The sequence below is a fragment of the Stenella coeruleoalba genome, assembly GCF_951394435.1.
Source record: "Stenella coeruleoalba genome assembly, chromosome: 6".
Taxonomy (NCBI): Eukaryota; Metazoa; Chordata; class Mammalia; order Artiodactyla; family Delphinidae; genus Stenella; species Stenella coeruleoalba.
The window spans coordinates 114,724,930-114,739,662 of NC_137151.1; the positions used below are offsets into that span (position 1 = coordinate 114,724,930).

Consider the following 14,733-nt stretch of genomic DNA (forward strand, 5'->3'; position numbering starts at 1 on the left):
CTATTCATAAACCATCACTATATTATCAAATGTATATATTTTTTTAAGCTGTTCTGTTTCTAGATTAAAGGTGTTTATATAAACAAAAAGATTATTTACCTCTAGAGCAGTAGCTCTCCACCTGGAATATCACCCTCCCTGCCCAAGGTGACATTTGGCAATGTTTGGAGACATTTTTGCTTGTCAAAATGGGGCAGAGCTTTCCACCAGCATCTAGTGGTTAAGGCCCAGGATGTCACTAAATATTGTACAATGCACAGGACATCCCCAAACAACAAAGAACTCTCCAACCCAAAATGACAGTATGCTGAGCTGAAGAACCCCTGCCTTGAAGAAAAGCAAGCAAAACTTGAACCACCTGGTAAAATAAACATTCCTGTAAAAAGAGCTACCCAATCATGTTGTTGTAGCCATTTATCATATAAAGTGGGCCACATTACATGTGAGTCACTGAAGCTCTAGCCATCCACCCTGATACTCAGCTACCCATAGTTCTTACAGATCGAAATCTGGAATTCTGTAATAAGTACACGTTTCCAGATTTCTTATTTTAAGAATGCTAAAGCAGAAACATTTTTTAACAATAGACAAAACCAAATCTTTCTACCTTTAAAACTTACCAATTTTTCCTCTCTTCCTTGGCTCATTGAATTAAATACTTATTTACATTTCCCTTCCTATTTTGGGTTGCTCTTTCTAAGAACTTTAAAACAAATCATGAGTGGTACATGATAAAAATAGAGCAGTAATACTTTTTTAAAAACACAACTGTAGGGACTTCCCTGGTGGCCCAGGGGTTAAGAATCTGCCTGCCAATGCAGGGGACACAGGTTCGAGCCCTAGTCCAGGAAGATCCCACATGCCGCGGAGCAACTAAGCCCATGTGCCACAACTACTGAAGCCCAGGCGCCTAGAGCCCGTGCTCCGCAACAAGAGAAGCCACTGCAATGAGAAGCTCGTGCACCACAACGAAGATCCAACACAGCCAAAAATAAATAAATAAAATAAATTAAAAAAAAAAAAACACACAACTGTATACAAGTCATCAATTGGGTCTTAATTGAGGCAATGGTAGGCTTTTCTTTAAAACAGAGAATATTCTAGTAGCATTTTAACCATTTAAATCCTGTATCAACATGTTTTAAAATAATGATGGAAGTAATTCCAATATTCCAAATAAGTCACTAATGTTTTAGCTACTTCCAACCTCTTCCAATATGTTTTAAACTAATGATGGAAGTAATTAAAAAATAATGATGTAAGTAAAAAAGGATATTTATGAACTGGGTTGAATATTCTGTTCCATCTAAGACTTTGCCCATAGCCTAGGTTAGCATACCACTCCAGAGCTAATCTTTTTTTTTTTTTTTAAAGTATTAAGAAAAGATGGAAAGCAAACAACATTCAGATACCTACAGAACTAAATCTGTGGATTTCTTCTTGATTTTTTCTCCTCATTGTTCGTCTCTTCTTCCAAAATTCACTGGGATCCCGTTTAAAAACCTTTCCTCGGAAGCTCATTGTATTGTTATTTGAGTGGCAAGATATTTAAAAATATCAATTTCTTTAAGCCTCTTGCTTCTGAAGCGTCACCAGGCCGAACAAATTTTTCTTCTCCGGTAAAAAGGGAAATGCTCATGCTACATTAACATAACTGAATAGAAAGGAAAAGAAAACCGACAAGTTACTGCTTCCTGTGAGTGAGTAACTACCAGCTGTTCAGAAGCGCTTTTGTGCATTTATTCTCCCTAATCACCTGCTTTAAAGCAGGATGAAAAACACAAAATGACTTTGGATGTTTAAGAGAATTGCTCACAGCTAAATAAACCATAGGATGTAAACTCACCGTTGGAACCAAGTCAAGACTGAATCAAAGAGCTAGTTTACGGTAGGCTGCCATGTCTGTCAGTGTAACAGCCATCCAAACTTTATCACTGTGGCTAGATCCCAAAGGTGAACTGTAATAATCAGCTGGTCATGTATGCGTAGATTACATTAACAGTCTTTCCAGGGAGGTGCCCAAGAGGATCACTTAGGCACAAGGGGAAAATATTAGAATTCTATTTATATTAGTCATCTAGATAGAGAAACTGTGCTTTACTAATATTTAACATAACACATTGACATGGACGCCTTCATTCTCTACGTCAAATGGTTACATATAGTCAAATAGTTAATTCCCTAATCTTTAGATCTTTACTCCCTCTCTCTGGGGCAATTTAAAAGTGCACCTCTCCCCTCAAACCCACCCCAGTGCTACTTCCTGTTTTACTAGCATGTGACACTACTGTGCCTTTTCCTTATTTTACTCATGGACTGTCATCCTCCACTAGAGTCTATGCCACAAGAGTGTGGGAATTTTTTTGCTTCATTCACTGTGTCTTCAGTGATCAAAACTATGCCTGGCTTCCAGAAGATTCTCAGTATATATATATATATATAATTGTTTAATAAAAGAATAAATGAAGGACATAAATATTGTGCTTAACAAGGAACCTTGTCCCCTATGTATATTGTGTTTTGAAATATTAGCTACTGGCAAGGACTATATAATTTATAAATACACACAGAAGATGGGAGTGCAGCCAATTTTTTTCTACAAAGTGCATGAGACAGGAAATATTTGGAGGCCACAGGACTAGGAAATAATTGATTAGATTAAACATTAGAAAGCTGGGTTCTAAAAAACGATTGTTGTCGGAGACGTTCATTCAGTTTCTTCAAGAGTTTGGTTCTTCATCTGCAGGGTGGACCCCCACAACGGAGGTGTCCATCGGTGTGAGGTAGGTGCTAAAGGAACCATTGCTTGTCTAGGAAGCACTCTGGGGTTTAAAAGATGGTTGAAGGAATATTTCCATTGAGGACTGATCTTCACAACCACCGAGACACAAGCTCCTACCAGCTCTCCCAGGAGATGAGTCCTGAGCAAGGGGCATTTTGAAGGGAGTAACTGTCAGGGAGTCAGTTCCACAGACACTTGTTGGGGCATCTTCGCACAGAGGGCAGTGTGACGTGCAGTGTGGACGCAAGCACGAAGCTTAACCAGGAGAGCAATTTCTGCAAAAGGCTCTCAGTATTCTGGGAGTTTGGAACTTTAAGAAAGAAAAATAACAAGGCTGCTATTGCATTCGTGTCTTAGCTGGAAGCAGGACTCAGGGTACAGATGGGAATGGGGAGAGCGACCAGAGGAAGGGAACAATGGGTAAACACAGTGAGTCGGGGGTTTTGTGGGGGGCTTTTGCTCCAGAGCCTTGCCTTCTCTTTCTAGAGCTCAACACGGTTAATGGTGCAGGCCCCGATGTCTTCCACGGATATGCCAACTTGCCACCTAGGACTGAATGGTCCCACGTATCCATGTGGCTTTTCCTCAGCTTCCTTCAGTCTTTACTTGAAATGTCTCTTCCTCAGAAAGCCTCCTCTGATGACTTTGAATGCTCCTCCCTTGCCTTTTTGTGTGTGGGGGGAGGGGGTCCTAGACAAGATGGGGTAAGAAGTTCGTATCTCACCCTGAGAAGCCACTTCTGCAAGCATAGTTATGATTCTGTAATGAAGGCGGCTATCCTCAGGGAAGCTCCCACTTAGCCAGCTAGTTCCAAAGACAAGGCACTAATAGATGCCATTTGCTTATTTAATAAGCCTCATTATTGATTATTATTTAATCTGTAATAAGCCTTCACCTTTATCATGGTTGCCTTATCCTGACATAGGCCATTTCCCAATAGTATTTCCCCAATGAAGACCAGATTTAATTGATGCACATACGTATCCCCCAGACTCTAGCCTCTTGTGCACCTCTACCTTCTCATGCAGAGATTTGTACAAGACAGGCAAAAAGAGATACCGCTCATTCCTTGCCAAAGTATGGAGACCAAGGAAGCTTCTTTCAAAAACTGAGAAAAATAGCAAGATGCTACAAAAATAACAACTGAGGAGGTAAACTATATTGTTATTCTGCAATTGGTTTAAGTAGGCATCCGAAGATTCCACAGAGCAGAAGGCCTCTGGATCCATGGTCATGGGATGTTAGACATTCCACTGTCTGTCTTTCGCCCTTATCAACGTTCACACTCTGAGTAACTCTTTGGCCTCTGTTGGATGAGCAGGTACATTATAGCACATGCATAATTTTCAGATTTAACTTTCTTCCTTATATGATGAGAGTCTGCCTTTTTGGGTCACCTGATTTCCCGAGTATGTATGATTCTATTTTAATAGCTGAAAGTCGTATTCCACAACCCTTTCAGATCATGGACCTGTTTGAGAATCTAACAAAACTGGACTCACTCAGCAGGAACATGTAAGGACTCAGAAAATGTGTGTGCATGGTAGGGGGTCACCAATCTCTGAGGTCCATCTGGGGACCCGCTTATTCATGTTACCCTAAATCCCTAGCTCACAGCTTTAGAAGATAGGAACGTTGTCTTATAACGAAGCATTTAATAATCTTGAGCAACTCGTAAGTGACTTCCTCTCTTTCTATCTAACAGTTGCATCTCGTCTCTCCTCTATTCCTCTTTAGGCACCACAGTTCTTTATCCTGGAGTCCCTCCCACTTCCCGACTTCTGCAATGTGAGAATGACTCATTTCTCTCCTTGCTAAGCTGTTGATTGCAGCTACCTTTAACATTGGCAAAAGGAGGCATTGCCGGGCAGTATATGGGAATGTCAGAAAGACATAACCTGTGGTGACTGCAAAGGAGGAGAAAATCTAGTAGCATGGAGTTCAGTGCTCCATGGGATGGCACAGTTGAGCTTCTACTGAGCTCCTTGATTTCAGACCAAGTCTGTTTCTCCAGCATACTGGAGCAACTTCTGCTTAAGTTCGGACACTTGTTGACAACCAAAGAACCTAACTAGGGCACTGGGCAAGAATGGGCAATAAAGAGAAATCAGAGATTAGCTGGCTCAATCACAAGGAATCACTGTCAAGTTCATTAGTAAAGAAATCTGGTACCAACCAATGATCAGAATTAATTACTATACTCAAGGCATTGCTGTGCTTCATGAGAAATATGTAATACTCTTCCTAGTCTTGAGAAGCTTGTACCTGACAGAGGAGTTCACTAAAGTGTAAAGGAGACTGGGAAAGCTTTATAATAAAGACAGGACCTAAGGGAGACTTTGAATAGGTTTGAGTCAAATAGATGGGAGAAGGGTAAAGGATACTCTAGAAAAGAGGAATGTAGCATAGAGAAGGCATAAGATACAATGGTTAAAACCATGGGATCTGGAATCTGCTTAGAGGCAGCTCCTGGGTCCATGCTTCCTAACTATATCCTATATCCTCAGGCAATACTTACCCTCTCCAGGCCTCAGTTTTCTCATCTGTAAAATAGGGAGAGCGTAGTAGATACCTCACAGAGTTTTTGTGAGTATAAATGAGATGACACTTTAAAATTTCAACTCATTGCCTAGTATAGTTACCATAACTGTTCGTTATCACAGAAACTAAGAAGCAGGCCAAGAAAGAATATTTAAGAAAAAAAAATGTCATGAAGAACCTAGGGGTAAGACAGGAATAAAGACACAGACCTACTAGAGAAGGGACTTGAGGATATGGGGAGGGGGAAGGGTAAGCTGTGACAAAGTGAGAGAGAGGCATGGACATATATACACTACCAAATGTAAGGTAGGTAGCTAGTGGAAAGTAGCCACATAGCACAGGGAGATCAGCTCGGTGCTTTGTGACCGCCTGGAGGGGTGGGATAGGGAGGGTGGGAGGGAGGGAGACGCAAGACGGAAGAGATATGGGAACATATGTATATGTATACCTGATTCACTTTGTCATAAAGCAGAAACTAACACACCATTGTAAAGCAATTATACTCTAATAAAGATTAAAAAAAAAAAAAAAGTAGGAGGTCCAGCTTGTCGATAGCCAAGGGCTGAGTAGGAGAATAGAGGCAGAAACAATTGAAAACAGAAGCCAGGACCAGTTCATGGAAGGCTTTAAATGCTAAGATGCTGAAAGGTTCCATCGTATCCCAAAAGCCATGCAAAGTCACTAAAGGATTTTTTTTTTGTTTTTTAAACATCTTTATTGGAGTATAATTGCTTTACAATGGTGTGTTAGTTTCTGCTTTATAACAAAGTGAATCAGTTATACATATACATATGTCCCCATACCTCTTCCCTCTTGCATCTCCCTCCCTCCCGCCCTCCCTATCCCACCCCTCTAGGTGGTCACAAAGCACCAAGCTGATCTCCCTGTGCTATGCGGCTGCTTCCCACTAGCTATCTACTTTACGTTTGGTAGTGTATATATGTCCATGCCACTCTCTCACTTTGTCCCATGGATTTTTGAATTATGATTAAAGTAGTGCCTTTGGAAGAGTCATCTGATAATTACACGTAGGCTAGATTTTGGGGAGTATGATCCCGAGTAGTAGTCTGCATTAACCCGGATATTAACATAGAGTAGTGGAGGGCAGAAAACTTGGCATCAGAATCATAACCACAGACTTCACAGATGAAGATCTGGCAATTAAATGGAAAATGAATGATAGCTGAAATTTATCAAGCAAGTACTAGGTGCTGGGTGCTGATCTAAATATTTATAGTGCCTCATTTAAACCATGCAACAACCCTGTGAGGTAAGTATTACTATTACTGTTATCACCACTTAGTTTTACAGAGGAAGATACTTGGGTCTTGGGAAGTTAAGCAATTGGTCCAAGGTTCCAAAACAAGTAAGCAGCACAGCTGGGATTTAAACCCAGGCAGTCCAGCTCCAGAGCTCATGCCCCTAATCAGAAGAGAGGTCCAAAGATGCCAGTAGGTTTCTGAGTCTGGCCATCAAGGAGATGGATAATATGTCTGAGGGAAAAAGGGTGGCAAGAAGAGAGGACTTCTTTTCCACTAATGCTGATTTAGACATGTCAAGAAGACAGAAAAATGGGCATTTTCAGCACCACTGTCATACGTGTGCCTGGAACTCAGGAAAGAGTCAGGACTGGAGATATCCAGGTAAAGGCATCGAAAGAGTTAAAATTGAAAATCCAAAAGTAAACTGAATTTTTGGAGAACAGAGTAGCATAAAATTGAGAACATAATCCTGAAATTCTTTTATATATGATAAATAGAAGGCAACTTAGGAAACTGAGAAGGCATAGGGATACTGGGGGGAAACTAGCAGGGCAGTGTGGTGTCCAGATGCACTGAGGAAGGGAGTTTAAGGAGGGTGACACACGGCATCTGGGCAGAGATGGAGGTAGGACCCAAGGATGTCCAAAAAGATCCAGCATGAGAGATAAGCAAGATGAAAACTAAAGACCTTGCAGTCTTCGATCCAGACAGATCTATATTTGAATCCTCTTCCGCCACCTACTAGATAACCTCCAGCAAGTTACGTGACCTCTGTCTTCCCATTTCTTATATTTACAATGGAGCAATTAGTGTACAGCTTACAAGACTGTCATGAAATAATATATGTTATTACTCAGCATTGAGAAAAAAAATACACACGTGTATATATAATTGCTAAGATTCCTATATATGCATTTATGTAAAGTATTACTTATTGACTATGATTGGTATTTACCAGGTCTAGCTAGGTACGTATTCACGTATAGACACACCTATATATGCATATGCTTGTACATAACAAAATACACAGACGCACGAATTCTTATATGTGTCTTCAGAGTCTGGCTCCATGGTGTCCAGAAAGAGAAACTAAGTTTGCAATTTTCAGTAGATAAGAGTCCGGGTATTTGGAATTTAATTAAGATGGTAAGTCTTCACCATGTTTTAGAAGAAATAGGAATTTGAATGCTAAGATATCAGAAATTTGAGGAAAAGTTCTAGTAGTCTGTATTAGTTTTCTATTGCTGCTGTAACAGATGACCACACATTTATTGCCTTAAATCAACACCCACTTGTTGTCTCATAGTTTTTGTGGGTCAGAAATCCGGGTATGATACAGCTCAGCTGATTCTCCACTTAGAGCCTCCCAAGGCTGAAATCCAAGTGTCAGCAGGGTGGTGTCCCTTTCTGGAGGCTCCAGAGGGGACACTGGTTCCAGGCTCATTCAGGTTGTTGGCAGAATTCAATTCCTTGCAGTTGCAGGACTGAGGTCCCAGTTTCCTGCTGTCTGTCAGCCAGGGGTCATTGTCAGCTTCTAGAGGCCGCCTGCATTCTCTGGCCCATGGCCCCTTTCTAAGCCAGCAACAATGGGTTGAACCCTTCTGAAATCTCTCTGACTTTTCCTTTTCTCCTAAATATCTCTTCTCTGCATCTTTCTACTGTAGCTGGAGAAAAGTGTTGGCTCTTAAGGCCTCATGTGTTTCGATTGGTTCCACCCAGACGATCTAGGATAATTTCTATATTTTAAGGCCAGCTGATAAGTAACCTTAATTTACATCCACAAAGTGCCTTCATAGCAGTACTAAGATGAGTGTTTCATTGAAGCACCAGACAGTCCTGTTGAGGGGGAGAGGTATCTTCAGAAAACTGTCTCTCGCACAGTCTTATTCTGGACCACAGCTTGCTTTTTACACCTATCTTTTGAAGACAATGTTAACATTAAGAATGCACTGAGAAGAAGGTGTAGGCAGGACAGTACCTGGCCTTTGAATTTCTGTTGAACAGTGAGGTGGGATGCAGGTTTCAGTGGAGGCAAGAAATGAGTGAGAGGAAACAGACATCTGGCTTATAGGTCACTTCCTGGAAAAAGCTGGCAGTGAAATAAGGTGAGAAAGAAAATCGTAGTTGTGGGGAGGGAGGGCAGAACCAAAGAGACAAATTTAGATGATGGGTATTGGTGAAGTAATCAAGTACATAAACACAGAAAACAAAGGCTATAAGCTAAAGGCAACACGCTCTGAGGTCATCTCTAAAATGTTTATGTTTGCACTGTATTTGAATAGCCTGTACAAACAGCAAATGACGTCCTCGTGGAATCTAAGAAACCAGAGGACAGAGATTTTTGTTTCGTTGAAAACACAACTGAACCTACTTAATAAACATTACCGAGAAAGTACCGTTAGAGATGCAGAGTAACTGAAACCCTGGTGGTTAAGACTTACACAGCCACACACGACATCATACTTGAATCCACAAAACCTAATTTGAGCAGCTGGTAAAGTACTTTCTGTTCATTTCCACCTACTTTCTTTACTTGCTTCTCAACCCATCTTAACTTTATTCCAATGTATTTTACCTGTGGAGCTTTTCAGCGTTTATACTTCCTTGTTAGAGAACGTTTAGATAACGCATTTCATTTCATTTTTCTCTGCCATTTCCAATAGATTTTCCCTTTGCCTGAGGGTTTGTGTGCTTTACAGCCTTTCTCTCATAGGATGAAACAAGGCTGGTCCATAGCGCTTCTCTAGGTTCTGCTCACCACTGTCTACTTTGTTTAAAGGAAGTAAAGCACCAGTAGCTACTTCCTCCCTCACTGTGGTCTCGCCTGAGCCTGGCCCCAAGCAGAAGTGCTTCTGTAGCTCGTAGCACTGAGGCTCACTGCTTCTGCCTACAAAGGTCAGGGCTGAATGGCTCTGAGTTACCTATGAGACAGGCTTAGATAGCTCAGGGGAGTTTCATTGAACATGACAAAACCTCATATTTCTAAGTGCAGAGCTTTCAGTGGGCAGTGTCTGCGGAATTCAGCAGTTTTTTTGTGTGTCTGCTAAACTCTAATGCAAATCACATTAGTTTTAGTATTAAATATTTAGAAATTTCACGGAAAATAAAGAGAGCCCTGCAACATGAATTGCACTGAGGGAGAATGTAGACATGCCAGAAATAGAAACAGACTGCAGTTGTGTGTGTGTGCGTGCATGGTGTGTGCTGAGTGTGTGACGTTTGTTGTGTGTGTGTACACGTGCGTAGCATAAACGATCTTTACTGCATTAAAATAATTTAGGGTATTCCTTTCATGGCCCTTCAAACATGTATTAAGTTGTAATAATATTTGTTTATATCATTGAACTTAAGTAGGTCTCAGGAGGTAAGAATTCCCACTTAATCAGGATTTCATGGGGACAAGGGGGTTGAAGAACTCATTGCTTACAGTTTAGTGAGCCCATCTTAGAATCTAATAGCAATCAGTGAAGGGGTTTTAGTTTTTTCTTTTTAATCCTGGACTTTATCATTGGTCACAGCCTTCCACTAGGAAAAATATTATAGCCTGTATATACTCATGTATCTTACCAGTAAGCATCCTGATACAATATTTAGGAAATGAGGAAAACTGAGTTTAATTTTACCCTTTTTTCTCAGTTTCCTGATGGGTTTATAGGCACTCATCACCCATGTTGAAGTTTTTTCTGCTTTATGGCAAAGGCCTCCAACCACCCTCAAGAGGTAGCTTTAGCTTGGTCTGCTGCAAAATGGGAAATCCCTAAGAAGCAAGAATTCATGCTTCTGGAGACCACATTTTAACTCACTCCCCCAGGCCACCAGGCTCAGAGCCAGAGCATAACAACACGACAATAATAACAACAAGAAACATACAAAAGCTAACATACGATTTTTTAAGCTTATGTCTCACACGAATAATACAGCCTGGATTGTTAATGTTATTTAAAATGTTGTTTAAAAAGTCACGCAGCTAATTCTACACCTAGAATATAGTGCTCTCTTTCCATTAAAAACATAATCAACCACCAAACAACTTATTTTCCCTGGACTATTTTTCTCTGTCTTTTAACGAAGACTGAAAGGCATTCTGGGTCGAGGCAGACGATTTCTCTCACAAATGATCAAGTGAAAGGACACAAATGGGAGTTGAGGGTCCAAATCAATGCTATTATCATTGATCTGCTAAGGACTGCTGCCCGACAGTAACTTCCCCCTGGAGACACATGCATCTCTCTGCTGGCTGGCTGGATCCCATGCGAGCCTCCCGCTGCTGGCAAAGTGAACTACAGACCTGAGTTACTTCTTTTAAAATAAAACAAGCACCCCAAATTGCCCTCCTCTCGTCTTTCCAATTGCTAATTACCTTGCTTTCAATATGAATGTCACCCAATGTTTAATAATTACCTTGAAAATCACGTGTTTATGGACGCGCCAAGGTCTTTCCAATCTGTGAAGCTCCGATGGAAAAATTGGTTAATTTATATAACGTCAGTATTACATATGTTTTAGTCTCGTGGTAGTCTTTTTGTTTCTGTTTGGTTTGGTTTGAACTGCAGATGGATGTGTCTTTACAAAGGGAGGGCGATAAGGCATTCTTACCTAAGCAATTCTGACGAGGAAATAGATTGCCACGTACGTGCCAACCCCTGAACATGCAAGCGACCAACCGTTCAGACCAAGGACTGCTTGCTAGTGGCGCTGACTGATAGTCTAGCTGCAATTTCTGCAACCTGGATGCCCCACAAACCGTTCGTTTAATAGTGTCATAATGCATTTATCTTTTTTAAGGCCTCTGTAAGGAGGCCTTAAAAAAGCTAATGCAATACTTTGATTTAAGTGTTTAATGCCCTGCACTGTAGGAATTGGAGAGTAATGGATGGGTCTTGGCTTTTCAATCAAGAGCTTCTTTGTGTCTTACAGAGGATTAACTGTTGGATTTTCTCTATTTAGCTGTGCACACTGGAGTACATTCTTGACCTTTGGATGTGCGGTAGCTCATCAAGGTCCCCAATTCAAGGACAAATTGACTTCTTGCTTTTTGTTCTGCACCTCTCCAGGTGGACACAGGAAAAACAACAGGAAAATGAAGATTGGATGGTTCTGAAGAGGGCGCTAGTATCTATCGAATCTGGTTTATGAGAATGGGTACAAATGCTGAGAGGCTCTGAGGACATTCCCTAGTCCTGGTCCAGTGCCAGATATCAGTGATAGAGGGGATTAAGTCAGGGTGCCCACCCTCAGTCCAGGCGGGAGATCACCGTACACACAAAACAACTACAGAAGTATAAGAACGCAGAAACGAAGTGTCAAGTGAAGAGAGCATGAGGTTAAGGTCAAGGGGGACTTCATACAGGCATGGAGACTTGAGTCTGGGCCTGGACAATGGTAGTGAGACAGGAGACAGACGGGCCCCAGGCCGAGGAGCTTGTCCCTTGCTGAGAGATACTCCAAGAGGAAGATAATAGCAGGAGAATAATGAGAGGAGCTGAGCCCTACCCAGATAACAGATAAAAGACCACATATTCATCATTCTCGAAGTCAAGGAGACCTTCCCGACTACACAGGCACAGAAAGGTGCTTGAAGGTCAGAAAGGGAGGGGAGGCACCCCATAGAAGGTGATGTCAACCTAGGTATAGGTCTCTTCACTAGAATCCATCTTGGCTAAGAGATGTGCCCACACACATGTGAGGACCCTGAGATGTACAAAATACAGACGCAGAACCAGGCAAAGCAAGATGACTGGCCAACGGAAGCCTGGAAGAAATGCTCCATATAAGTGATTCAAACTACCCCAAGGGCGTGACTCTCTCTCTCTCTGAGTCCACCCGTGTGTGCCTATTCACACGCACTCTTTTTTCCTCCTAATAAACATTTACTTTTTTCACTACTTTCTCGTTGTGGGAATTCATTTCTACAAAGCCGAAGGGCCAGGGCCTTGTCACCGGCCACTGGTCTAGTGGCTAGGATTCAGCGCTCTCACTGCCGCGGCCTGACATCAATCTCTGGCCGGGAACCGAAATCCTCCTTCAATCCGCTGCAGGCCGAGGCCACCCGAGATCAGCAGGACTTCGAACGTCACCTTTATAAGACCCCCCAAAGCAGGCATCCTCCAGTATATGCAAAAATCACACGGGAAGGTTGTTAAAATTGTGGATCCCTGAGCTTACCCAGGACCTCAGTAGGTCTGACAGGAGGTCCAGGGATCTGGCTTTGCTAACAAACATCCACGTGGTTCATTTGAAGATGCTACACGGACCACATTTGGAGAAACTATGACTCAGAAGCTGGTTCACCTAATTGTTTTCTTAAGTCAGAAGAATCATATAATAGTATCCAATGGGGCATCACTCCCAGGGCTGTTTTTCATTTTTTTTTACTAGACTCAAGTCTTATTTGTAAAATCAAATATTTCCTTTTCTCTTAGGTATACTCAAAAAGAGGCAGAATTAGCTGACCAGCTACATTGCCCTAAACATTTAGGAGACTGAGGAGAAAACCCTGGAGTGTAACTAGTTGTTGAAAACTGGGCCTTGGACATGCGCCATCTGTCCTTCGATTTCACTTTGTTTCTTCTTCATTGGCTCTTTCTCTGCTTGGACTTTTGTAACCCTGGTCATACTGGCCTCTCAATTATTGTCTAAACAGATTTTCTTAAACTTGGCATTAGTGACATTTTGGGCCAGATCGTTCTTCTTGTAGGGGGTTGTCCTCTGCATTGCAGGATGTTTAGCAATATCCCTGGCTGGCCTCTACCCACTCGATGCCAGTAACCCCCCACCCCGGTCCCCTGCTGTGGCAGCCAACAATGTCTTCAGACATCATCACATGTCCTCTGGCGGGGGGGGGGGAAGGAGGGAAAAATCACTCCTGCTTGAAAATCTCTGGTCCAAATCCTAATGCAAATTATTCTGCCTCAGTATTGCTTTGATGATGGCTTTCAGGCCCAGAGATCTCGGGGCAGATGATGGAAGTTTCTCTGCAGATCAGAGTTAGCTCCTACTGAAAGCCAAGTTGAGAATCACTTGGCATTTGGGTCTTTTGTTCCTCCTTGTTTGGAGGAACCCTGGGGCTACTGATTTTCAAGTCAGTCCCCTCTCTTATCCTCTATATGCCTAAAAATCCCCCTATTGGAATTAGTCTATGAGTCTGGGTTTCTATTCTGGGGTGTCCCTAATCAAGTGCAGCTATCACTTTTCTGGAAAAGAGCTGAAGCCATTAGAATCTTCAGTAGCTTAGCATGATACATCATAAGAGGCAAGCTGGCCACCTAGGCAAAGCCCCAAGGACGTGGAGATGAAGACAGACATTTTAACGGTGTGAAGGATAAAGCTGAGAGTGTGGTGTTTGCCATGGTGGGTAAGATCACTGTGCTGGAGTCAGTCGGCCTGCGTTTGATTCCTGGCCTTCCCGCTTACTTGCTGAGGGTCTCCAGACAAGTTACTCAACCTCTCTCTGAACCTGAGCTTTTCACCTGTAAAATGAAGGTAACCATAGTACCTGTTTCACTGAGAGCTGTGAGGCTTAATAAAAGAATATTTTGCAAAGCGTTTAGCACAGTGCCTGGAAAATAAGAAAATGCTCAAAAGATGTTAGCTCTAAGTGTGGTTGTGGCGAGGAGGGGTCTTAAGCTGGGCTGTGTGTATTGGGCGGGGGGCGCAGATGTCCCAGCTGTTCACGCACTGAGCTTGGAGAGGTGGGGTGGGAGCACAAGAGGGGTGCTAGCTGCTTTGAAAGCAGCAGTAAAAGGGAAAGGACCTTCCAAAAATGGAGGGAGTGGCTAGGAGACCCCTTTGGCTTGGATGTGGATAATCAGGTTAAAAAGCCCCTCCTCCCATGCGCACTCCATCCTTCCACAACTGACCTCTTTGTGCTGTGTCTTGCAATACTGGTGATTTCATTTTGAAATCCCCACTGTGCACAACTACAAAAGCTTCCAATTATCCTATTTCTGTCATGTCCCTTCATCCCACACAAAAGACCCAAATGCCAAGGAAGTTAAAGAAAGCCAAGATTTAACCAATATCATATGATTTTTTTCAATCTTTTCATGGTTACTTTTCTGTCTAAGCGAGACTGTAAATTCCCAGAGCAATGAACAGTGTTGTCTTTATGTTTGAACCGTGCTGGGTCCCTTACTGGCATGCGGCAAA

The 14,733-nt window shown here is 42.2% G+C and overlaps 1 protein-coding gene across 8 annotated transcripts in view; it reads right to left on the minus strand.

Moving 5' to 3' along the window:
- DOCK10 (dedicator of cytokinesis 10) overlaps nt 1-14,733 on the minus strand; it is a gene marked incomplete at its 5' end in the record, with an annotated part of 279,536 nt that overhangs the window by 168,847 nt on the left and 95,956 nt on the right. Inside the window, one exon of one of the 8 annotated variants that reach the window (XM_079924876.1) lies at nt 1,417-1,634. The exons of the other annotated variants lie outside the window; for them this stretch is intronic. Coding sequence (XP_079781002.1) covers nt 1,417-1,521 — 105 coding nt within the window. Of the gene's footprint in view, nt 1-1,416; nt 1,635-14,733 lie in introns of those variants that run through there. 8 annotated transcript variants of the gene reach the window in all.